This window comes from Lemur catta, chromosome 8, assembly GCF_020740605.2.
Source record: "Lemur catta isolate mLemCat1 chromosome 8, mLemCat1.pri, whole genome shotgun sequence".
Classification (NCBI taxonomy): Eukaryota; Metazoa; Chordata; class Mammalia; order Primates; family Lemuridae; genus Lemur; species Lemur catta.
The window spans coordinates 64,209,838-64,234,767 of record NC_059135.1 but is presented as its reverse complement, the minus strand read 5'-3'; the positions used below and the strand labels follow the sequence as shown (position 1 = coordinate 64,234,767).

Here is a 24,930-nt window from a genome sequence, read left to right as displayed (position 1 = left end):
AGAAATAAAATAATAACTAGACTTGAAAATCAATCCCAAATGAAATCAAATAGTCTTCAACAGCAACAAGCCTATCCCTACTTTAAGTAAAGCATTTCTTTTGTGGTGGAGCGTATTTTAAGAGGGACAAAGGAAAGCCTTTATTCCTTTATAGAACACCACAGTGCGCAGGTACTTTATACGTTACCTTGTTTAATATTATACAACCTGGTACAGGAAGGAGTTATCACTGTTTTACACATGAGGAAACTGAGGCTCAAGAAGATTAAGAAAATTGTTCAGGTTACACAGCTAGCTAGTTATAGAATTAGAAAGCCAATCTCAATCTTTCTAATAATACGAGTTTTGAGAACTCACTACTTGCAAGGCACTGTGCCACATTTGTATATATCATCTCATTTCATCCATTGCTACAGCTCAACCTGTACCAGCCTATGAAGTAAGTCCTATTTTCATTCTCACTGTTCAGATGAGAAAAGAGAAACAATGACATCACTTCTACAATATCTCTTAGCTAGTATGTGTAGGAGTTGGGCTTGAACCCAGATCTGTCTGCCCCAATGGCTTCAGTGCTTAACCCATGCACTATATTGACAGTAAACCTTCTATTTTCTCCTTTAGGAGAAAGAGGCTCCTGACTTTCAGAACATACATATAGTTTACAGTAGTTCCCATCAAGTATATACATGTATAACACACAACAGTTCTCACACAAAAGTTTCTAGTAACCAGAAAAGTTTTAAATCAGTCAAGCATCTCCACAATAGTTAGCAAAATACATTAGATAAGTGCTATCTGCCTGGCTAAATTGCTACCCAAGATGCAGATGAACAGTTTTGGTCTTTGAAATACTCTACGTTGTCTCCCTAGAAGTCATTTTACAGTTTGACTGTAGACTAAATTGTCATGAGAGAGAGCCAATCATTGCTGCTCTTTCAAAAACAGCCAAATCTGAAGACAAAAAGCCCTGGATCTGGGCCAATCCTATTGCAGAATGAATGAACAACCCATGTGGCTTTGATTTTGTTCCCCTGGTCAGGCTAATCTTACTTATTAATAACAAAGTAATGGAAAGTCTGTAATTTATATTTACTGTTTAGCCAACTTTGCATACATTTTTACCTCTTAATCCCTTCATCTAAGCATATAGAACTATATTTAAAACTGTTTCATTTGTCAGTATTTTTAACAGTTCACTTAGCAATTTTTATTCTACTTCTTCCTACTTATTTTTATTTTCCATGTACTTATTCTTACACTGATAATTTTTAATGGTTATTCCAATATTCCATTGAGATTCTATATCATAGAATACTTAACTGTTTCCCTACCACTGGGCAATTAGGTTATAATGCTATTATAAATGCTAAGTGCTTTAAAATATTTTTAAAAATATAATCATTACTTCGAATTATGTCCTTAAGAAAAATTTCTAAGAATTAAATTATTGAATCAAAGGAAATCATCAAATTTTAACTCACCAAGTTTTGGACACAACTCTTTGGCCTCTGAGAAACTGTGCAATGCATGGTCAGACATGTAGCAGTGATCCCCATACCGGATCCACCGTGACCCATTGCCTTTTGCTGCTGGGCATCGTGATGAGTATTTATAGGGGGACAGCTCTTTAGCTATAAAAATGTTAGACACAGTTGTAATAATGCACAGAAAAACCTGCCTGCCTTTTAAATCCCATCATATGTCCCCGTTTGAAACTGTTGTGTTTATGGATAAGAAGCATTTAACTCTTGTTTCCTTGTGTCGAGGAAGAAAAAAAAAAAAAACAAGAAGCATTTAACTCAACACACATACCAGAGAAAGCCACAGCCTAAACGCCATAAATATACATTCTAATTAGCTTTTTGGAATACCATTTTAAAAACTTAGACAGTAGAAGAGGAAATTACTTAGCCCTCTAAGACTCTGACTAAAATAAAAACCACTAGAAAAATGGAGTAGGAAAAGAAGCAAAGACAGGCTAGGCAGGCCTGAAACTACTCTGAAATAATAATCAAAATTCTTTCTTTCCTTGGATTCTTTTTTATTTTGGAAAAACCTAGTTTTACCGAGACATATAAAGAACTATTTTTTTAAATTACACTCAGAAGTATTAATAAGAAGTTGGTAATTTGTTTTACAAAGCACAATATATCAGCACAGCAAAATCTCTCTCAAACAAATAAAAAAAAGGGGGTAGAGGTGACTTCTCAGCTGTTAAAAATGCTCCTGTTTCCAATTAAATTGTTTAATTTTTCAATTGTGCTGAGTAACAAGGAGCAGCCTGTGTAATGAAGCTTGTGCCCTTTACTGCCTGCTATTAATTCCAATGGAAGAGCGCATGAGAACTGGAAAGTAAGCTGTCAACAATGTCCTGTTGGTGAGGTACAGACAGTAATCCCAAACCAAATGATTGCTTTGTAATGTATTTGGTATGGCCTGCATGGCCTTCAGCAAGGGAAGGCTCTTCCTGCTTTCTTCTCCATTTGGTAGAGTCCTTCCTATCTGCGGTCTCTGTGCTTCTAGAAGGCTACTGGCATTTCCTTCTTCACCAAGAGACTTTTTGGTGGCCCTTAAATCCTTCTTCTGTTTCTTTACGTTTTGTTAGAAGCCAAGCTTGATCTTTTTGAATATTAGTTATTTGATTGATTTTTGCCTCCATTCTTCCTACTAATGCTACCAGTTTGAGTGCTAAGCCTTCCTTGAGTTCAACAGTTGGACTTCTGGATAAGTTTCACAGTTGCTGCTGATCAAAACTCATTTGCTAAATTCATCTATAAAGTCTATGAAACTTCTGACAACTCATCATTAATGCCTCTAGTGGAAGCAGATGTTACCAGCAAGTTCTTGCTTTTACCACCTTATGAAAATAGTTTGTCAGAGGTATATTGCTGACTACTCCATTGTTGCAGTGGGATCAACTGCTGATCCGAAACAAGTTGGACACTGGCTACCATGGCATTGCCAGGACTGGTGGACTTTTTCAAATGGTTTGACTTAAAAAAACAAACTCTTCTTGTGCTGAGAATGAGAGTCCTCATTTTCAAAGTCTGTTTATTTCTGGTACAGTCTGCAACTGGGCTGCCTTAGGTTGCATACATTCCCCCCCCCCCCCTTTTTGTTCTTCATAAAGTTTTGCTTCTAATTCTTACAATTTTTTTTTCTCCTGCAAGGGCCTGCCTTGTGGAAAGTGTTATATTTCTGTTCAAGAAGATCCAATTATTTAATTGTGGTAAAATACACATAACACAAAATTTACCACCTTAACTATTTTTAAGTGTACAGTTCAGTAGCATTAAGTACATTCACATTGTTGTATAACCATCGCTACTATCCATCTCCAGAACTTTTTTGTCTCACAAAATTGAAACGCTATACCCATGAATCAATTCCAAATGTTGAATCTTCTCCTTCTAGTCCCTAGTAACTGTCATTCTACTTTCTGTTGCTATGAATTTGATAACTCTAGGTACTAACTCATATAAATGGAATCATACAGTATTTATCTTTTTGTGACTGGCTTATTTCACTTAGCATACTATCTTCAAGGTTCACCCATGTTGTAGCATGTGTCAGAATTTCCTTCCTTTTTAAGGCTGAATAATATTTGTGTGTGTGTGTGTGTGTGTGTGTGTGTGTGTGTGTGTATCTCCTCCATGTTTGGCTTATTCATTCATCTGTCAATGGACACTTGGGTTGCTTCCATCTTTTGGCTATTATGAATTATGCTGCCATGACATGTTGTACAAATATCTATTATGAGTGCCTGCTTTCAATTCTTTTGAGTATATACCCAAAGTGCTGGATGATACAATAATCATATGTATAAGTTGTTGAGGAATTGCCATACCCTAAGGTGGTGTTAGGGTTGGTTCTTTCTGGAGGCTCTGAGGGAGAATCTGTTTCATGCCTCTCTCTTATCTTCTGGTGGTTTCTAGCAATCTTTGGTTTGTAACTCTGTCACTGCAATCTCTGCCTTTGTCATCACGTGGCCTTCCTCCCTCTGTGTATCTGCCTCCCTTTTATGAGGACACCACTCATTGGATTTAGGGCCCACCCTAATCCAGTATGACCTCATCTCAACTAACTACATATGCAAAGACTATTTCTAAATAAGGTCACAGTCTGAAGTTTTGAGTGGACAGGAATTTTGGGGGGACACTGTTCAACCCAGGTTAGCACAGAACTTATGTTTGGTCATGTTGTCATTCTCCTTCATCCCGTAAAGTCTGTTTCTGTAAGACAGATGTGCTCTCCCTTCCTGCATGCCTTATCATATTTCTCAGGTATTCTAATTGTCTTTCTAAAAAATTACATTTATTTTCTGTACCTAACTGAAAAGTCAGTTCTTTGATTGTGTCTTTATTCCTCATTCTTTATGTCGTTCTCTCTTTCTTATATTTACTTGTTTTATTAGACCAAGTTTCCACATTTCCTTCTGCTTGAATCTGTTCAATTCCAAATGTTGAATCTGTTCTTCAAGAGTCTTCAGAGCATCAAACATGGTGAGCACTGAGAACCAGACCCTTCCTCATCTCTCTGCCTGCCCTGCAGGTCTCTGCAGCCCAGGGTCACCTGGGTTTTTGTGTTCTTCCTCCAGGTTCACCCTGTTCTTACCAAAGGTGACCCCAAATCCAGCCCCTGATGAGATTTTTTTTAAAAGAACATCTCAGCCTTTGGAACACATTGCTAAGTGAAATTAGAATTCACAAATTCTAAATCAAAATTTACCTGGTGATAGAATGAAAGTCTGTGGGAACAAATTCCCTCAGTGGATATATTGTATTTGTTTCTATTCACGAAGTATCAAAATTATTTGTATAGGATTTGTGGATAAACCTTATTAAAATAAAAATTTCTTGAGATTTAATTATGTGCATAAATTATGTCATATTTTAGGACTATGTGGCCATTTGAAGTCAAATCTTACATTTTGAAGGTTTGTAACAAACAGCACCATCCTTAACAGAACTGCATTTTTCATGTTTCCAAATTCCTTTTGGATCCAATATAACACAATTTCCAGGAGATTTCTGGCCTTTCCATGGAATGTAGTCAAATGTACTGCCATCAGACCATTCAAAACTTGATTCACTTCCCTGTTTTAAGAATAATAGAGATAAGTGAACCGAGACGTATGACTTCAAAAAGAGCACAAAGAACGATATACATACTTTAAGAAACACTGTAATGAAGTGTTAATTCTTTGCTTACAAGTATTATAGGTCTGAACCTATTTGTAAAATCAGAGATTTACTTTAGATGCATTGATTTGGGACATTTGCTCTGGCACAGTTTAAGTAGGACTTTAAACTTAGAGACAGTGTTACTATATCCTGTCTCTAGATTTTTTGTTTGTTTTAAGGATGAGTTTGCATAACACTTGAACTTAAATGACAAGCAAATGGCTTCCATTTATCACAATTACAGATTTATAATCCCAACCTTCATATTGTTCTGAATATTGTTTTCTATGTTTTATAGTAATAGCTTTGAGGTTTGTGTCTCTGGCTACATTTTTCACGTTACAGAGTCCATCAAGCAGCAGAGGGCTAGAAAAGGAAAATGGGAAGACTGCTTTTGATTTTTCCTTGAATCTGTAGTCTTGCCATCCTTTCTTTCATTGTCCCCACTTTATTTTAAAGATAATTTAAATTAGGACTAATCTTTAATCTCAATAGATGACTATTTTTTTTACCAGACATTACTGTAAGTACATAAATGTACCGATTAATAGGATTGAAATAGTGGCACAGAAAATGTGTTTATCAGCAGAAGACTAATCTTAAGCAGTGCTAATTTCTAGGTGAAAAGTGGGAAGAAAGTATAAATTTATTAGTCCTAACCTTGTTAAGAATTTTAGTTGGCACCTTATATAAATTTTTGTGTTAAAATCTCAATGAAAATATTATTGCCCCAATTTTGTAGATGAGGAAATAAGGTTGCAAAGGTTAAACAACTTGCTTATGATCACCCAGCACGTTAACAGAAGACCTGCCGCTAATATTGAAACTAAGGTTTCTTTGATTCTATGCTTTTCATCAGATTTCCAATTAGTCTTCCCCAAATTGGCTACATAAATATTGTTGATACACTATATTAATCTATTGGGCCCTTGGGATGGCCTGGCCATTTGCCCTAGCACATTCTACAAATAAAGTTTTTTATTTGTTCTATGTTGTAAAAGGTAAGAAAGCACTATGCTTTGCAAACTGAATCCTAGGACTTAATATGATGCTGTACCCTAAATTAATATTTTATGCTCAAATTTCCAACCTTCAAAGTAACAGATTTGAAAAGTTTCTGGGAAACAAAGCAAGACTTACGTCATGACTTGAGAGCCCAACCCATAGGGGGAATCCATCACGTTTTGCAATATCTTCCAGAAAGAGCTGGCCATTTTGGTTATGAACGCTTGCCAAATAACCTCCACTTTGAGAACAAGTGTTTAACGCTTCATACCATGTTACCTTTTTTTGAATAACATTATAAACACCATCTTCATATGGAATAAACTGTGGCAGTGTAGTATTATATTCTTCTTTGTAGTCAACTATAATATTTAAATTAAAAGCATTGGTGATTACATTATTTCAAAATACATATTTTGAATAAGATGACATGTAATCATTTCGAAAGTTAAATAAAACTGGATTTCTTATTAATAAGGGAGGTCAAATCCATATTTTATTTTTATTATTGTTAAAGCACATATCATAGGCTCTTAAATATTACAGTTGTCTGGATGATTAGAAAAAGGCATAAACATAGTCTTTCATTTAAGGGGCTCACGTATTAGTTGGAGACAGAAAAAAACAATACCCGAAATGATGGCAAAACTATTATCAGCTAGGATACGTGAGAGTGACTAGAGGTTCTTCAGAATTAGGGGAGACAAGAAGCCTGCTTGATAAACCAGATCTCAAGGTTAGGTGAAATTAAGACTAAAAAGAAATAAGGTAAACAGAAAGTAAGGAAGTGCTAAAAACAAACAATAGCAGCACAATGATGAGGGACATAGGAACCAAGAGAAAGAGCTCCCAATGGGCGAAGCTGGAATAATTTGAGCAAAATATTAAATAATGTAGTAGGTTAGATTATAATCCAAAGTATAAAATAAATAACCATGAGCCCATACTAGGTCTAGACGGCAAGAGGAAAATAAGAATAAAAAGAAGGTAACTCGAAAGTAAAGAAGTGCTAAAAACAAACTACGACCAACCACAAAACCACAATGATAAGGGTATAAATAAGTGAATGAGTACATTTTAAAATGAGAGAATATAGACAAATCTCCTGTGCTGAAGAATGCTAAATAATTATATAGATAGCTCCCCCCTCCTCAGGAAGGCGGGGAATAACCCTCCAACCTGTAAGGATGGACTGAGCATACAGACTTCCTTATAAGGACAACAGTACAGACAGGGGGAAAAGGAGGACCTTTACAGTAGAGAAACCTGACAAACACTACCTTGAGCCAGGTGGTCAAGGTTAAAATCAACAGTGATAAGTCACGTGGACAGTGTGTACTGTTCATATGAAGTGATGAGGATGCCACTTTACATCTGTGGTCTTCCCCCCAAAACTCGTAACCCCAGTTTAATCATGAGCAAACACCAGCCGACCCAAACTGAGGGATGTTCTACACAATATATGACCAGTGATCCTCGAAACTGTCCAGATCATCAAAAACAAGAAAAGTCTGAGAAACTGTCACAGCCAAGAGAAGCCTAAGGAGACATGATGACTGAATGTAATGTGGTGTCCTGGATGGGATCCTGAAGAGAAAAAGTACGTCAAATCAAAACTAAGGAAATTTGAATAAGCTATGGACTTTAGTTAATAACAATAACATGTCAATATTGGTTTATCAGTTGTGACAAATGTACCATACTAATGTAAGATGTCAACAATAGGGAAAACCATTTGTGGGATGTATGGGAACTCTCTGTACTATCTTTGCAACTATTTTTTTTAAATCTAAAGCTATTCTAAAATGAAAAGTTTATAAAAGAAATTGAAAAAAAAAAGAAAGAAGGTGGAGATCTTCTTGACAGTAAAAAAACATAAATAAAGGTACAAATATGAGGATGGGCATACACCATTCATGGTACAATTTAGAGATCAGCCTGACTGAGAAAAAGATGCTTACTGAGCAAGAATGAGGGAAAATGGGGAAAAAAATGGAGGATTGGAGAAGGCCTAGAAATTAGGAATGGAGACTTGATTCTAAAGTCACAAAAGATTACATGGACTCAAAGTAATTGAAAATAGGAATCCTTGGAGATTGCTGATGGCAACGGTCTTCAGGAAGTTATTCTGCAGCACTCTGAAGGGAGGCAGTTAGCCAGGATGCTACCATGCTAGGCTTTGTGTTAGCAGAGGGCTTAGAGCAAAGTGGTAGTAATAACATTTAAGCTGTGAAAAATTTTAAACTAGCATGCATTTTAAAATAGATTTTTTTAAGGATTAGGCAAGGTTGAGAGACATTCATTTTGCCTCGAATATCAAAACTCTACCCAAACACACTTTCTTATTTATAAAAATCCTATCTATCTTTCAGGGTCCAACCAAGTTCCACCTCTTCCTGAAGGCATTCCTTGTTTTCATTATTCCTGTTTTTATTGATTTTGTTTGACTTCCCAACAAATTTAAGTCTGTACCAAATAATTTAAGACTAACCTACATAAAATAATTATAAAGAATTTAATGCTATCTCTCTACCTACATTTTACTCCTGAGGTCAAGACCATGACACCAGGGTCCGTATCTTCCTTCCTCCATGACCTCTGTAGCCCCTCGTGTAGGACTGAATACAGAGGAAGCATTAAAAAGTCATGATTGCATGATTCCCCTAGAGGGACTAATGGCCTTAGATTCTCTTTCCCTGGAGTTAACACTGTATATTAGCATACTTACCCATTTCAATTTTACAAGCAAGCATGATGTGCTGGTGAAAATAAAACGTTTCTTCAATAACATTAAAGGTTTGAATATCCCAGAAGCCATCAGTACTCAAACCGACCCAAAACTTGCCATTCTTTATAGTTGGTCTTCCTTCTCTCCAGTGTGTATATGACAACATGGTCTTATCAAACCACATAAGAGAATTATCTAGAGAAAAAATATTTTTTTCCTATGATTAGAGATTAAGACTTGAATTATAGTTGTAAGGCTCATATTTCAAACTCAACTAATTTTCTTTTTCCTTTCCCCATCTTCTAAAAGGTTGTACGATTATATATAACCATTTAAAATATTTTCTGTTTATAACAGTAGATCATGCTTATTTTTAATTTGGAAAATTATATATTATAAATATAAAAATTAAAATTTACCTATAATTCCACCATCCTTTGATAACAACACTGTGAGTTTTTCACCAAACATCCATTTCTCTTGCATATGTGTTTAATTGCAATGGAAATAAATATAATTATTTTATTAAAAAATCATTGATATATTCCAAAATTAGTGACAGAAATCTCTTCTCTGGACATAAAATGTACACAATTGTACATACTACAGTTAATTGATTTTTAAGAAGGATGCCACGACAATTCAATGTGAAAAGAATAGTCTGCTAAACAAATGGTGCTGGACAACTAGATATCCACATGTTAAAAAAAAAAAAAAAGATGAAGTTGGACCCCCTCCTTTCACCATATACAAAAATTAACTCAAAATAAATCACAGGCCTAAATGTAAGAGCCAAAACTATAAAACCCTTAGAAGAAAACATAGGATTAAGTCTTCATGACTCTGCGGTAAGTAAAGCCTTCTTAGATATGAACAAGTGGCAAAAGAAAAAAAATAGATAAACTGGACTTCATCAAAACTAAAACTTTTGTGTTATCAAGAAAGTGATGGGAGAAAATACTTACCAATCATTTATTTGACAACGGATGTAGATATAAAATATATAAACAATTAAAAGAGAACTCCATTTTTAAATGAGCAAAAGATATGAATAGAGATTTCTCCAAAGATGATATACAAATACCCAATAAGCACATGAAAAGATGCTTAACATCATTAACCATCAGGGAAATGTAATAAAAACCTCAATGAGCTATCACTTCACACCAAGTTGAATGGCTATAATCAAAAAGACACATTACAAATAAATGTTGGCATAGATATGAAGAAATTGGAACTCTCATACACTGCTTTTGGGAATGGAAAATGGTAGCTGCTTGGGAAAACAGTCTGACAGTTCTTTGAAGGGTTCAACAAAAGACCCAGCAATTCTGATCCTAGGTGTATACCCAAGAGACATGAAAACATGTCCATATAAAAACTTATACATAAATATGCAGAGGAGCATTATTCATAATAACCAAAAAGGTAAAAACAACCTAAATGTCCATCAACTGATAAATATATAAATAAAATGTGGTATATTGGAGAAACAACTTGGGCCAATTAAGTCCAATGGTGATGGACTTATCCTCAACTGGCAAATCCAAGTTTTAGTTATTGCTTGATAGTTTAATTTTGATTAACTCATCTGCAAACCATAGACATTTAATAAAACCTTGGCAATGGTAAGAAATAGGTTAGGTAGCAAAGAGAAGCCTATTTTTATTAATAAAATGGTCAGATTTGAATAACTTAGCTTCTTTTGCTATTCTACCTCTGGCTATTATTGTTCTGTGCCCCTTGTTAAGCCTTTTTTAGGGTAAAGTTATGCTTTTGATGCTTTATGCCAACAGCAAATTTTCCTAAATCCAAAACTTCAATGATTTTCAGGTCGTCTCTGAGAATCTTTCTAAATTGGTCTTGTTTCCCCTATATTGGACTCCATGTTTTTAAAAATTTCGTATCAATCACATTTTGGATGTGTGATATTTAGTTCAAATTTTAATATTCTATCTTAGTATCAGACCATGTGTTTCATTTTTCTAATGCTTACCATATGTATACCCCAAGCCAATGCTATAAACCCAAAGACGCAACATTAATAGAAGACTGTTCTGTTCTTGCTCATCCCCCATAGTAAGTTGACACATAAATGTTAGAGATTTATATGGGAGTCTGATCATTTTTAGTTAGTCTTGAGTTGCTAGGAGGAAGAGTGAAGCAAGGAAATTATTTTCTACCATTTAACTCTAAACTTAGTAGTAAAGGTATATTAGTAGCAGAGCAGAGACACAAAAACTGTCTTGGTATTTACATAAGTTATATTAAGTACATAATTATACTTTTATATATTGACAAAAATGTACTTTAAACTATACTTTTATAGCTTGATAAATAGGTTATAATGAAGTATGAATACAAATAGAGAAAATCAATAGAATTATAACTTACTTTCATAAGTTATTCCTAACATGACCCATGAAGCCATATGATTGAAGTATAGAAGTTGCTCAAGTACAAAGTTATTCTCATTTTCACTTCGAATACTCAGAATACGTGATTTTGGATCTGTGAAATAAAAAATAACCAATAACCAATAATTTAAATAATTACCTACCCAGAACATCTTACTTTATTTTATAGATTTAGAAAATTCTATTTCCCAACTTAATGTACTCTAAAACTTAAACAATATTGGAAAATTAAAAAGACGTGTAAATTAAAACTGTCTTGTACTAAAATGAATAAGTTAAGAAGTTTTCAAACATTTTGATGTTAAATTTGGTCTTATAGTATGGTGGAAAACTGGTAGCTGAGTAGAGAATTTAGAATACTGATTCACTTCACTTTCCCCCCATTTAAAGGTCCCTTTAGTTGGTACAAATCCACCCATATTAATGCTATCCTATCAAAGGTTATTCTATAAGGAATAAAACCTCTTGAATGGCTGTAAGCCAGATCTTCCTTTCCCTTAGAGATCACTATTGTATTAGGGTTAAAAAAGGTTAATATAGTATTTCCAAAAGTGTGTTCCTCAGGAAATTAACATCCCCAGAACATCTCTCAAGACCAGCATTACACAGAGCACACTTTGGGCAATAATGGTTTGATATTTTCCATAGGAACTTTCCACAAAGTTCATAGTTCCATCAGTTCCATTGTTCAGAAGGCTCAGCGGCTCTCACAGGAATTACCTGAAGAGTCTTGAGAGCTGAACATGTGAAATGTGTATTTCTTTACACATAGCTGCTTCTTTGTGGCACATCTAAGCTTTCAACCACTCAGACTAACCTATTTTCACTTACCCACAGCCTAGCTTGATTTAACATCCAGTGCTCTGCTCTCTTGTGTCATTTCTTTTCCTTTTGAAGGAGAACCCATCTTGTTAACACACACACAGACTAGTTCTCAAATAAATGAGTAAACAGGTTAATCCTATACTTCGTTTTAACTAAACACAGATTTTAATACCTTGTCATTGATAATGCAGAAACGAGAAGATGAACACTTCTGAGATCTAGTTACTAGTGGTAATTAGAAATATTTATAACACGGGTGAGATTTAAAAAAAATACAATGACAGTATAATATACTTACTTAGTTTCTGGCATTTAGAATGAACTTCATCCTGTGTTGTTGCCATATGTGTATTCTTTGTTATCATGAAATTGTAGCAACAGTTCTGAAATGGTATCCATGGAGTATTTAGAACAGGAGATGGACATTTAACACTGTCAACTGGTTTTACCTCTTTTTCAGTCTCATCTAAAAAAAGAGTTGATGATAAGAATTCCAATTTCAGATATAAATGTTAAATCCTGTTCATAGCCACCAAACTTGATTTGAAGGAAATAATCAGGAAGCCAAGAACTAATAGCCTGTTCTCTGGTTATACTCAAATGCAGTGTACAGAAAGCCAGCTTTCTGTAGGAAGGAGGTTATGTGACACAATTTTCTTGCCCCTGCTGTGGAGTGGAAGAATGTAAAAAACGAGGTGATATTATGTAAAGTGCAGTTTCATTCTTCCTGCAATACCATATGTCAAGCACAAGGGGCTGTCTCGGAGAAACTATATGTAACATATTCATTATGAATAGGCACCTAACTATAACTTTGAGAATTCATTTTCAAGTTTCTGCCTACAGACAGCTCTAATTGTAAAGGAACATTTTAATGAAATACTTGATGTTCTAAATACGTTATTGCTTTAACCAAATCAAACAGAAATATTGCTTAAAATCTGGCATCTAGAAAAGCTGATTATGGTTTTCATTTTATGAAAAGACCATACATTCAAAAAGATGCAAATATAGATATGCTCCACTCAAAATAAATCAAACTGGTTTAATATGAGGTAGGGACCGTTCAGTATTTCTCCCAGCTCACAACAAATCCCTTTGTGAAGCAGAGTCTTCTTTCTACCACAAACCCACAGATGTGGTCATCTGACAGTTGTGAAACCACTTACCTCCGAGTGGGCTAGAGATTGCATATCTGACTCAGGCTAAGTTCATCAGATTCTCTCTAAGGAATTTGAAAAGCAGAATTTTGAAATTGTCAACTCATCTCCACTTACAGTTGTAACTGAAAGCTGCAGAGCCGCCATGTTCCACTACGTGCAGAGAGAGGCTGAAGCATATTGAAAGAGAAGTGCAGATCCACAGAGGGGTGGAAGAGAGAACCTCTGGGTCCCCGACTCCCACTCCCCAGGAGGCTCAGCTCAATTTCTGTTTTGGGGGTTCTAAATTTCACTTTGTCTTAAGCTAGCTTGAGCTGGTTGCTGTTACTTGCCACAAACTGAATCTTAACAGTGGCTCAAAAAAGTAATGGAAAGTTGTGATGTTAAGAATTATGACAGAATTCCGACAAATAGAAGTTTTCTATAACAATATAAATACAACAAATTTTGTCACAAAAAGGACATGATTATAATTTCTTTGTAAATCCAAAACCAGATTTTACAAAACTACTCCCCGGAAATTTCCCTACTCATGAGATTGATGATAATAATTTAAGAATTAAAATATTTAAAATTCACATACTTCCTGGATAGTAGCATATAGCGCCTGGTTGATTATCATTGCAATCGGCTGTTTTCCAGAATCCATCAGTGTCTAACATCACACAGTCTTCAAGCTGCTCACTATCTTCAGCCCAGCGACTAAAATGTAGACGTTTCCCATCTGACCAACCAAAGTTGAGTTCATCCTGTAAGGATCAGAAATACATTTCAAGTGATAATACTCATGTTATCACTTTGTATTATTTTGACCCTAATGATCAATCTAATGACTTTTAATTTAATTTTATATTGAACACACACATAGCATTTACTCTGTGCCAGGCATTGTTCTAAGTCCTTTACAAATACTAACTTATTTAATCATCATAATAACCATATGAAAGAGGTACTATAATTATCTCCACTTTACAGGAGAGGAAGCTAAAGGTATGTAACTTGTGCAAGTCACGCAGAATATAAACTACAGTGCTAAGACTCTACTCCAGGCTGTCAGCCCCTAGAGTCTATGTCCTAACCATCGTGCTATGCTGCCGTACATAACTGGAACTGCTGGTGGTTGGAAATCAGAAAGCTAAACTGAAGTAAGGACCACTGTGAGCACTGATTAAATCAGAGACAACATGGAGAAGTAGAAAGAACATGGGCTTCGGAGACAAGCATACCTGGTTTTAAATCCTGCTTCAGTCACTTACTAGCTTTTGATTTCTGAGCCTACCTCTCCAAATTTCCATCCCCTCATCTATTCAATGAGTGCAGCATTTGACTTTATAGGGCTGGAATTAACGGTATAACATGTAAAACACGTAGCCTAGTGGCTGGCCGGCATGCAGAACTACATCAATGCCAGTTCTCTTCCTCTTAGCTCCTCAGGCCTTGTGGATCTCAACCCTCTGTTTTCACACTTGTCTTTGGGGGGAAGCTACTTCATTCACCATATCCTGTTGTGTGCTAGAAGTCTGTGCACATCTGTCCTTACATCCTGACGAGGGCCTGACCACCCACCTAGGTACAGGGGATGGATTGCGGGGTACAGGTCTGTCTGAGCTTCCCCACAGTGCCGCCAGAGCGCCAGGCCTTCCATACCAACACTGGCCCAACCGACCCACTGAGCTAAGCTTTCCTGAGGCCCAAAGCAATTTGCACCACTAGTTTATCTGGAAAATTAAGCAAAGGCCACACACAAGTCTCCTTAGCGAACCATAAACAGCAAACACAGTCAAGCCTCAACACCACCAGCTGCCTCCTTCTGAAGTGTTAGAGACCAGAGTTCTAGCTGTAACCTTGGGCCATTTCATTCGTAAGCCATCGTGGCCTCAGACGTGGCCTTTTGGCCACCACATTTGTGCTTGCAGTCTTATCTATACCACCCTGTACTTCTGCCCCTTTTGGGTCCTCCCTGCCACCCCATCCCTGGGCCTTTGGACTTTCCTTTACATCCTAGATAAATCATCCCGCACCTTCTATCTCTTTACTGAATACAAAATCTCTTTATTAAGACTATAAATATCTCTTTACTAAATTCTTGACCTTAACTGATCTTAATTTAAATTTGGCTTTTCCAAGGGAATAACCTCCTTTCAGCACCCACAAGGGAAGGCTCTTTGTTCTTCCATTCTCAGATACCACAGGGCTAGGAGAAAGCGGCAGTGGGTATTTTTATCTCCTGCAGTCACTTCCTTTGAGGTTAAAGCCCTTCTTATCACTGCAGACTCACACAATCCTTGCCTCTCTCGGACCTTCACTGAGGACTTGGCCCTCTTTATCGCCCCTGACATTCACTAAGGAGATACCGAGTCTTGCTCTATCCCCCGGGGCCCTACCATTGACGTAGGGATGTCTGGGTTCCGTGGATGACACACCAGTCTCAAGCCTTCTTGACTTCCTCTCATTCCATGTATTTTTACTTCTATGTCCTTGAGTGACCCCTACCACGGCCACACTCTGTACTTTGTATAACCCTGAGCTGCTGCACCTCAGACACTGTAAACACGCCTTAGGCCAACATCTTTTTCTGCATTGATTTGTACAAAAATGACTGGTCTTCCTCTCTCCAGACTGCTTGTTTCCTCCCCCACCCTCTACCCAGTGTCATTTTACTTAAGTAAAATCTTATATTGTTGCTATTTTGTTTAAAATCTTTCAATATCTTCTCATTGCTTTCAACATAAATTATTTGTTAATATCCTGGCATGTTCCAAAAAATTAAGGCAGCTTATAAAGACACATAAGAAACAGCTGCACTGAATATGTTAAAATTAAGGGTGAAAGGAAAGAAAAAACTATAGGTGAATAGGATAAGAAATAAGATCAAAATCATTATGTGGGGGAAAAATGTTATAAAACAATCTGACCCCAATTGTCTTAAAAATAAATATGGGTACATATAAAAATAACTTGAAGGATACATACCAAAATATTGAACCATATTTATCTTAAGGTACTGGTATTATAGGCAACTTTAATTTTCTTCTTCTTCTTCTTCTTTTTTTTTTTTGGACACAGACTTTCACTCTGTCACTAGGCTAGATAGAGTGCAATGGTGTCATAATAGCTCACAGCAACCTGAGACTCCTGAACTCAAGTGATCCTCCTGCCTCAGCCTCACATGTGGCTGAGACTACAGGCATGTGCCACCACACCTGGCTAACTTTTGTATTTTTCTGTAGAGACAGGGTCTTGCTATGTTGCCCAGGCTGGTCTTGAACTCCTGAGCTCAAACAATCCTCCCACCTCAGCTCCCAAAGTGCTGGGATTACAGGCATGAACTACTGTTCTTGGCCTAATTTTCTTCTTTTAATTTACTATACTTTATAAATTTTCTACAGTGACAATATTGCTTTTGTTTCAAAAGACTTAAGATGATTGAAACTGGGAAATGTAATAATTTGTAATGCTATGGAAGAATTGATGCTGTGAGGGCTGGGTAAGCAGCTCCCTCATCACCTGGCTTGATTATCAAGAGTAAATTTTAAAATACCAAGAGGCTCAGAGAAACCATTCTGCAAGCCATTTTTTTTTTTTTTTTACCTTAGATCATTTTTATTTTGCACTTCTTCCAAATGAGAGTCACAGACTGGGGGTGATTTGCAGTGATGACTACAAAGAACAAAGATTGGTCTTCTCCCTCTCTTCCTTATTCACCGCCTCCTTCGGGCCCTCCCTTGTTTCTTCAACCTGTGCAAGCCATTTTTAAATGCTACTTTTAATTGAGCTTTTGGTAACAATTCTGGTTTATTCGTCCATTCTCCAGGTCAATTCTGAGCTTGTGCTAGGACTAAATTGTCTCCAGTCACATTTTCTCCATGCAGCCCTAGACCCATCGTGGTATGTTGGGGTATACCATGGCCGAGAAAAGAGGCAAAAATAGCCTATAATGCCACAGGAATACAACACCTTTATATATTTTTTTAAAATCCCCTATTTAATTACAGCCAAAATCTTCAGCTGTATAACTATCCCTGTTTGTGCAACATGTACATAGGTTAGTGTTGGGATAATTGGAGACTAGCAGTCTTTGTTGGGCTAAGAAATGAATGAGAATTGCCCCAGACTTCCATCCAGATCAGTACTTGAGATGGGGTGAAACATTATTCTAATCCCTTTTTAAAGTAGCTTAATTTCACTCTGCTGATTTTTTTTTTTATTAGAGACAGAATCTTGCTATGTTCCCCAGGCTGGATTCGAACTCCTCACCTCAAGCAATCCTCCAACTCTACTGATTTCGAAAGGGATGGAAAGGACACTTCAACACCATCCACAGTGTTTCCCATGCCCAGCCCCATCTGATGTTTAAATTCTTCCCTCCTTCTCACCTTTTCCTTGCCTAAAGAGATGGCAGTTCTCGATTCTAGCTCAGTCTTTGATTAGAATAAATAAAGAGATGTACTCAAGTATATATGTCCATTAGAATCTTTTCCTCATCTCAACAATAACACACTAGATCTTTCAACAGTAGAAAGATAATTGCCACGAAAAGCCACATAATCCATGAAGTTTACTGGAATAAGATTTTAAGATATCCAGTTCCTTTTAGTGTGGGATGAGATGCCATGCACAATAAAAAACATTGCATCCCATTGCCTCGTCCTGGCAGTTGTAACTGAAAACTTACGTCCTGACTGGAGAGTCCGATCCACAAGGAGGAGTTGCGGAGGACGGCCTGCACGGTGAGGAACGCCTGGTGGTAAGGGTCCGTGATGCTCACCAGCTGCATGTTAGTTTTCAGACACTCCTTTTGAGCAGCGTGCCAAGTCAGAGTCTTCGGGATTATTTTGTACAGGTTATTTAGGTACTTCACAGTTTCTGAAGTATTCTGCAAGGTCTCTCTGCCTTTAATTTCTGTATGTAAAGAAAACAAGTAACAACAACAACAAACCTCTGCCCCCACTCTACAAGTCATGGGACACTTTTTCAAACTTGTCTCCATACTACTCTACTTTAGATATTATTTACCTATTTATTTATTCATTTTAGATTTTGGGTGGGAGAATGAGCTATGTTCTGCTGTATACCTCAGGTAAAATGCATGAGCTGTAATGCTTATTTTCTAAAATCAGAACAGAATTGTTTACTTTATCTGACTTAGAAAGGAGAAAAGCTGTATATAAATATAAGCTGTAATAAGATTACCATTTCATGTTGGTGCCAAATACCTCTTTTGTTTGAACTGCTTCAACAAGGAAAGAAAAGTATTAAGTGTCCCCTTAATAAAGTTTTCACCTGGGAGAGCCACCTTGAAGAAATGTAAAAAACTACCCACAAGAGGATATATTTGTTACAAACCCCCACTGCTAAATTTAACTGGCTGAAAAAAAGAAAAAAAAGAGTATATATTTCAATTCTTGCTTTAGAGTACTTCTTTAAATAAGGAAGTTACTAAACAGTGTAGAACAAATGGGCAAAGTTTAATTTAGCAAAAAAATTCTGTTGAAGTACATGAAATATCTACTTAATGTTCTCATTACATGACAAAGTTTTTTTCTTAATCATTTGTTAAGGACTCATTGTGTTCAATGAAAAACAATGTAATGCCTTTTAAAAATATCTTTTTCAAAATATGGACGATTCCTTCTTTTAAGTGCACATTTTACTTTTATTTGGACTATAGAAAGGCATAGACAGTGATCCATTTATAATGCTTCAAATCTGTCTTTGTTTTAGTGCTAAAGTTAACAGTGACTACTGTTAATGGACTCAATACTCAATGCTGGACTGAATTAAAAATATTAAGTTTTTTCTTCTCTTTTCCCTGATTAAAAGTAAAATTGGAAAAATGACAGAGTAGAAAAAAGAACAAAATTCAACCATAAATTACTGTCATTGGACAATTACTATTGACATATTCTATCAGATACTTAATTTTTTTTATTTCAAATACTTAATTTTTATATTTAATTAAATATGGCAATGCACTCGAAAGAAAATCACATTCCATTTGACATAATCTGACTCACTGAGCCAATATGGATTTAGCCATGCTGAAATTTTAAGCTATATGATTATAAATCAATCAACATTCATTTATAAGATTATTATTATTTTTTTGAGACAGGGTCTTACTCTGTTACCCAGGCTAGAGCACAGTAGTGCGATCATAGCTCACTGCAGCTGTGCACTCCTGGGCTCAAGCAATCCTCCTGTCTCAGCCTCCCATGTAGCTGGGGCTACAGGCACATGCTATCATGTCAAACCAATTTTAAAATTTTTTTGTAGAGGCTGTCTTGCTATGTTGCCCAGGCTGGTCTCAAACTCCTGGCCTCGAGTGATCCTCCCACCTCAGCTTCTCAAAATGCTAGGATTACAGGCATGAGCCACTGCGCCCAGCCTATAACATTTTTATAATGAAGAAATATATATATGTAACATCACAAAGTACCATAATTATCAAGGTAATAACTGATACCTGAATATTTCTGACAGAGAGATACAGAGTGGCGTTCACTGCAAGAAGTAAAATTCCATGTCCCAGTAAAAGGTGATTTTTGGAGGTTGAGTATTAGGGCACAGTGGTAGTAGGACTCTTCCTCAAACATCTAAACAAAAAGGTAAATATATACAAGCAATCATGAAACTAATGGTCTGAAGAACCCTAGCAAGAAAATTTTAGATTCCAGATTGAATTTTTCTCCCTGTAAAAATCCCCACGAAGTATCTGATCATGACATTTCTGAGAAAATCCTGATAAACTTAAGCATGGAACAAGGGCAATTAACTTCAGAAATTAAAAAACCAAAATAGTGGCAATATTGACAAATATATCTTCAAAACAGATAAAGAAAAACTGTTAGTAATGGACAAAACAGCTCCATTAATATTTAACACTCTGCTATCACTTCAAGTAAGCAAAAACATGATTATTAATTCAATTTATTAGATATTTATAGACTTCTTATAATGACAAACTATAAGCCACATAACAGGGAATATATCTTAAAGCTTTGATCCTATTCTAGTTACTGTAAAAACCTCCACATATTAAAACAAAATTGTCTAGATTGCATTCTCTGACCACAAATCAATAATATTAGACATGAAAATTTATTCAAAGTATATTGTCCTTATACTTTTCTGTATGTTTGAAATATATCACACTTAGAAAAACAAGAAAAGTAAGCTTATCTCAGGAGCTACAGATTTTTTAAAAACCCAAGCTATTCAATAAATAGTAAACCAAAACTGAAATAAAATAATTACAGGAAAGAATAAACTGAGAAATATCAAAAAAAGACATGAGTAAAACTTTATATGGAGGCAAACACGTATTGTTAAATGTATTCTCTTTTTTTAAAAAAAAATAAATGAACTAAATTCAACATAGGAAATTAAAAATGAACAAAAACAGAACTCTAAGAAAAACAAGATACAAAACTGCAAAAGAAAGTATTCATCAATACAGGTCAAGCAATAGGAGTAAAGGGTGGAGAAGAGAGCGGAGAAAACTGGTAACATGCACCTGTTTTTGTAAAAATCTCAACAAGACAAAGTAAAAATGCAATAATGAAGATTTTGAAAATACCATGTACAACTTTATTATAATACATTTTAAAATCTAAATGAAATAGACAACTTCCTTGAAAAATATTACTTAGCATAACTGTCATAAGGAAGAGTAGAAACACTAAAATGTACCAGTAACTTTGGAGGAAATTAAAAAATAATAATGGCTATTTTTTTTTTTACTATGTGTTAGTCACTACGCTTAAAGTGTTTAATGAATTATCTTATGTAATCCTCACATTGACCCTATGAGGTAGTACAACAATATCACAGCTTACAGGTAAGAACTGAGGCTTAAGAAAAGTAAATTTCCAAAGGCATAGTAAATGGTTGAATTGGAATTCAACCACAGGGAATCTGACTCTAGAGCTTGGGCCCTTAACTACTGTACCAAATCCCTTTATTATTACGGCATGATCTCTGCAAAGGACAATGTAGTGTATATTTCAAGATAGCTAAAAGAGAAGATTTTGAATGCTGTCACTACAAAGAAACATTAAATGTTTCAAGTGATGAATATGGTAATTATCCTGATCATTATATAATGTATACATGCATTGAAATATCACACTATGCCTCACAAATATGTAATTATTATGTGTCAATTATAAACAAAAAATTAATTAATAAAAATGTTAGACTGGGTGTGGAAGCTCACACCTGTAATTCAGGACTTTGGGAGGCTGAGGCAGGAAGATCGCTCAAGGCCACAAGTTCAAGACCAGCCTGGGCAACATAGCAAGACCCCCATTTCTAAAAAAATTTTGTTAAAAAATTAGCCAGGCATGGTAGCATGCACCTGTAGTCCTAGCTACCCAGGAGGCTGAACTGGGAGGACTGCTTGAGCCCAGGAGTTTGAGGCTGTAGTGAGCTATGATAGCACCACTGCACTCTAGCCCAGGCAATAGAACAAGACCCTGTCTTGAGAAAAAAAAATTTTGTACAAAAGAAAGGAATGATCTCTAAAATCTATTGTGAGATAACATGAAATGTAGGCAAAGATTATGCACAACGACTCAGTATTGTTCATTGCAGCACTATTTGTGATTATGTAGAACTGGAAACCACCCAGTATGTCTGCCACCAACATAGTAGGAAATATATTTACCTAGGTAAAAGATGGTATATTTATCAAGGAATCCTGTACAACCATTAAAATGCTTATCAAGTAGATATTTTAATGGCAGAAGAAACCACTTACGACATAATACCAAGTGAGAAAAATAGAGTACAATAGCATGTGTACTATGATCTTACCTACGTTAAGAAAACAATGTATAGAAAAGGTCTAGAAGAAAAGATGCTGAAATACTCATTGTAATTCCCTATATCAAGGCTCAGATATGGTTTGAGACTCATTTATAAGTCATGGAATCAATACAGTGGCTCTTGGCTGGAATTTGTGATAATGAAATATAATGGAATAGGATAGGATTAGACTGGATAGGAAAAGATAGGATAAGAAAGGAAAACAGAATGGAAAGAAATAGAATAGAATAAAAATATCAGTGTGCACAATTTCTAGGAGTGAGTATTATTTCCTGAAACTTTAGTTTCAGTTCAATATTATATCTATTAGTAAATCTATATACTTGATGGTGATTTAAATGTATTTCCTACTATGGGTTATATGGGTTATGGTTAGAAGTTTAAAAGCCATGGTCCTAAGCATAAGGTTAGGGTTGATATTTTTCTTTGTTGTGCTTACTCTTCTATAACTTCTACATTTTCTGTAATAACCAAGTATTATTTTGATAGTTACTTCGTAGATAGTTACACATGCTTCAGAGTTTCCTTTGCCACCAACATCAACCTTGAGCAAAGTAACATTGTGTCAGGAACATCAATTGATGATTGTCTAAGACATATTCCTAGAATTTGACTTTTATGTTAATTTATCAATTTTTGCCCCTTGTGCAAAAGGTGATTGGCACCTGGAAAGCCGTGAGGACAGAGCAGCGGGAAGCAATATCATGGTGTCAGCAGAACCACCGTCAATGTTATGCCCTCTTCCCCTCTATGGCTTCTTTACATGTAGCTCTTTGGGAAAATGATAACCAACTGTCAATTTTATTCTTTTTGCCTCAGGAGACTGAGGCTGAGATCTCAAAGTCCTAAAATGTGAAGTAAAACATCTGTATTCACTTCTGTTTGTAGCTCACTATTTGATGGCTTTGCATGGCTGTGAAACAGGTACTACGGAATCTGATGGTACCATGAAAAACTAGGGCATCTACCTGAAGCCTGGGGAACTGCCTGTTGTTGTTCTTCTTGTAACAGCTTTATTGAGCTATAAGTCACACAGGAGACAATTTGCTCATTCGGAGTATACATTCAGTAGTTTTTAGTATAGTCACAGAGTGGCACAATCATCACTCTAATCAATCTTGGAACATTTTCACCACCCCAAAAAGAAGCCGCATCTCCTGTAGCCAATACTCTCAATCCTTCCATCCTCCTTAGCCTCTACTTTTTACTTTAGATTTGCCTATTCTGTACATAAATGGAATCATACAATAGACCTTTGTTCTTAATCCAGTAATTTATGGAAGACTCAGGTATTTCACACAGCTACACTGATTACTGATGCCAAAAACTTACATTTGCTGGTATTCTCAGCCTCCGACCAACCAATAATGGGTGAAAGTTACTGTATGTCAGCTCTTTGTCATCCGTCCATTTGCTTATGGTTTCATAGGCAGTCCAGCGCAAACCAATCCATAAAGTAGCTTCCATACCCGGAAGCAAGGATGTAATAAAATCTGTTAGAAAGAGATTTTTTTAAAAAAACATTTGACTTATTCAAATTAAAGTTATACTAAGATGTCAACGCTTAATTAATTATCAAGATGGTCTTTTACCTGCTCTGTAGAAAGTAGTTAAATAATATTTTTTATGTGTTGACTCTCCACAGCCTCCCCAAACTAACTTGGCCCCCAGATAAAAATAAAACATGTTTCCCAAACAATTCCAGTACCTTGTTCCCTCTGGCTCAACACTGAAGGAAGGGTGCCACCATAGGAGTGGCAGGTCTCGCTCGCTTGAGAAAATGTGAGAGACATGGATTTGATCTTTAGGAAACACTGCAAACAAAGACACATATGAAGCATAAGATTCTAGACATGAGAAAGCTTACATAGGAAGTAAATGCCTCATATTTTAGAGGGCTGTTAATGTTTGCTCTGTGAGATGGGATAATTACAAAGTAGTACCATAGGATTCTCAATTTAAATAACTGAAAAGTGGTCTTCAAACTGTTAAGTAGTTTTTAAAGATCTCCCATTTATTGAGTGCTAACTATGTGCTAAGCAGTTTGTGTAGTATTAGCCCATTTAATTCTCACAACAAATGGGGAAACTGAGGCACAGGGATGTTAAGTAACTTGACCCATAAGTGAAATAGTCACACAGTAGTAAAGTCAGCACTTAGATTCTGTTCCACCTGATTTCAAAATCTGTGATCTTAATCATCATCTCCTTATATCAAGAAACACATTTTAAAAGAAATCATCTTTCTTTCTCTTGGCACGATATTTTAATTCCAATTGACATCAACTATGCAAATTAACATAGTTCCAGTACCTTGGGGGAATTAAAGAGATTGTCCTAATTTTAAAAGTCAAAATGCACCCCTAACTTTACTACAAATGCTTTCACCTGTCAGGCACATCTCTTCCTTTCTCTTTTTGACGTTATGATCACTTTAGTGTAGAGCAGTATGTCCCAAATTGTGTTTTTTGAAACATCCTACAAAAAGATTTTTTTCAGACTTTTTACGGACTGGAGTGGTCAATGACATATAGGCAAACTCACCGGGTGGCTTCTAGAAAAGACCCTAGAGAGAATATCCTGAACTTGAGCTTGGAAGCCTTATAGTAAGGATGGCAGAGCAGAAACAAAAGGAGCCTGATTTTGAAGACTTCATGTAGCTTCCACACAGGTCTGCTTACCTTCAAACTTCTTTAATGTGAGAGAATAAAAGTTTTAACATACTGTAGCAATCTCTTTTTAGCTGCCAAATGCATTTTCTAACAAATACATATTGCACTATGT

General features: G+C 35.9%; 1 protein-coding gene across 2 annotated transcripts in view; it reads right to left on the bottom strand.

Annotated features, from left to right (window-relative positions):
* LOC123643627 (CD302 antigen) overlaps positions 1 to 24,930 on the bottom strand; it is a 125,507-nt gene that overhangs the window by 41,800 nt on the left and 58,777 nt on the right. For both annotated transcript variants that reach the window (XM_045559230.1, XM_045559232.1), the window contains exons 22-32: positions 23,856 to 23,961; positions 23,480 to 23,640; positions 19,785 to 19,914; positions 17,994 to 18,220; positions 13,902 to 14,067; positions 12,457 to 12,624; positions 11,311 to 11,427; positions 8,917 to 9,111; positions 6,324 to 6,550; positions 4,928 to 5,096; positions 1,482 to 1,631 (exon numbers count right to left, since the gene is read on the bottom strand). In XM_045559230.1, the coding sequence (XP_045415186.1) occupies positions 1,482 to 1,631; positions 4,928 to 5,096; positions 6,324 to 6,550; positions 8,917 to 9,111; positions 11,311 to 11,427; positions 12,457 to 12,624; positions 13,902 to 14,067; positions 17,994 to 18,220; positions 19,785 to 19,914; positions 23,480 to 23,640; positions 23,856 to 23,961 (1,816 nt within the window). The remainder of the gene's footprint in view (positions 1 to 1,481; positions 1,632 to 4,927; positions 5,097 to 6,323; positions 6,551 to 8,916; positions 9,112 to 11,310; positions 11,428 to 12,456; positions 12,625 to 13,901; positions 14,068 to 17,993; positions 18,221 to 19,784; positions 19,915 to 23,479; positions 23,641 to 23,855; positions 23,962 to 24,930) is intronic.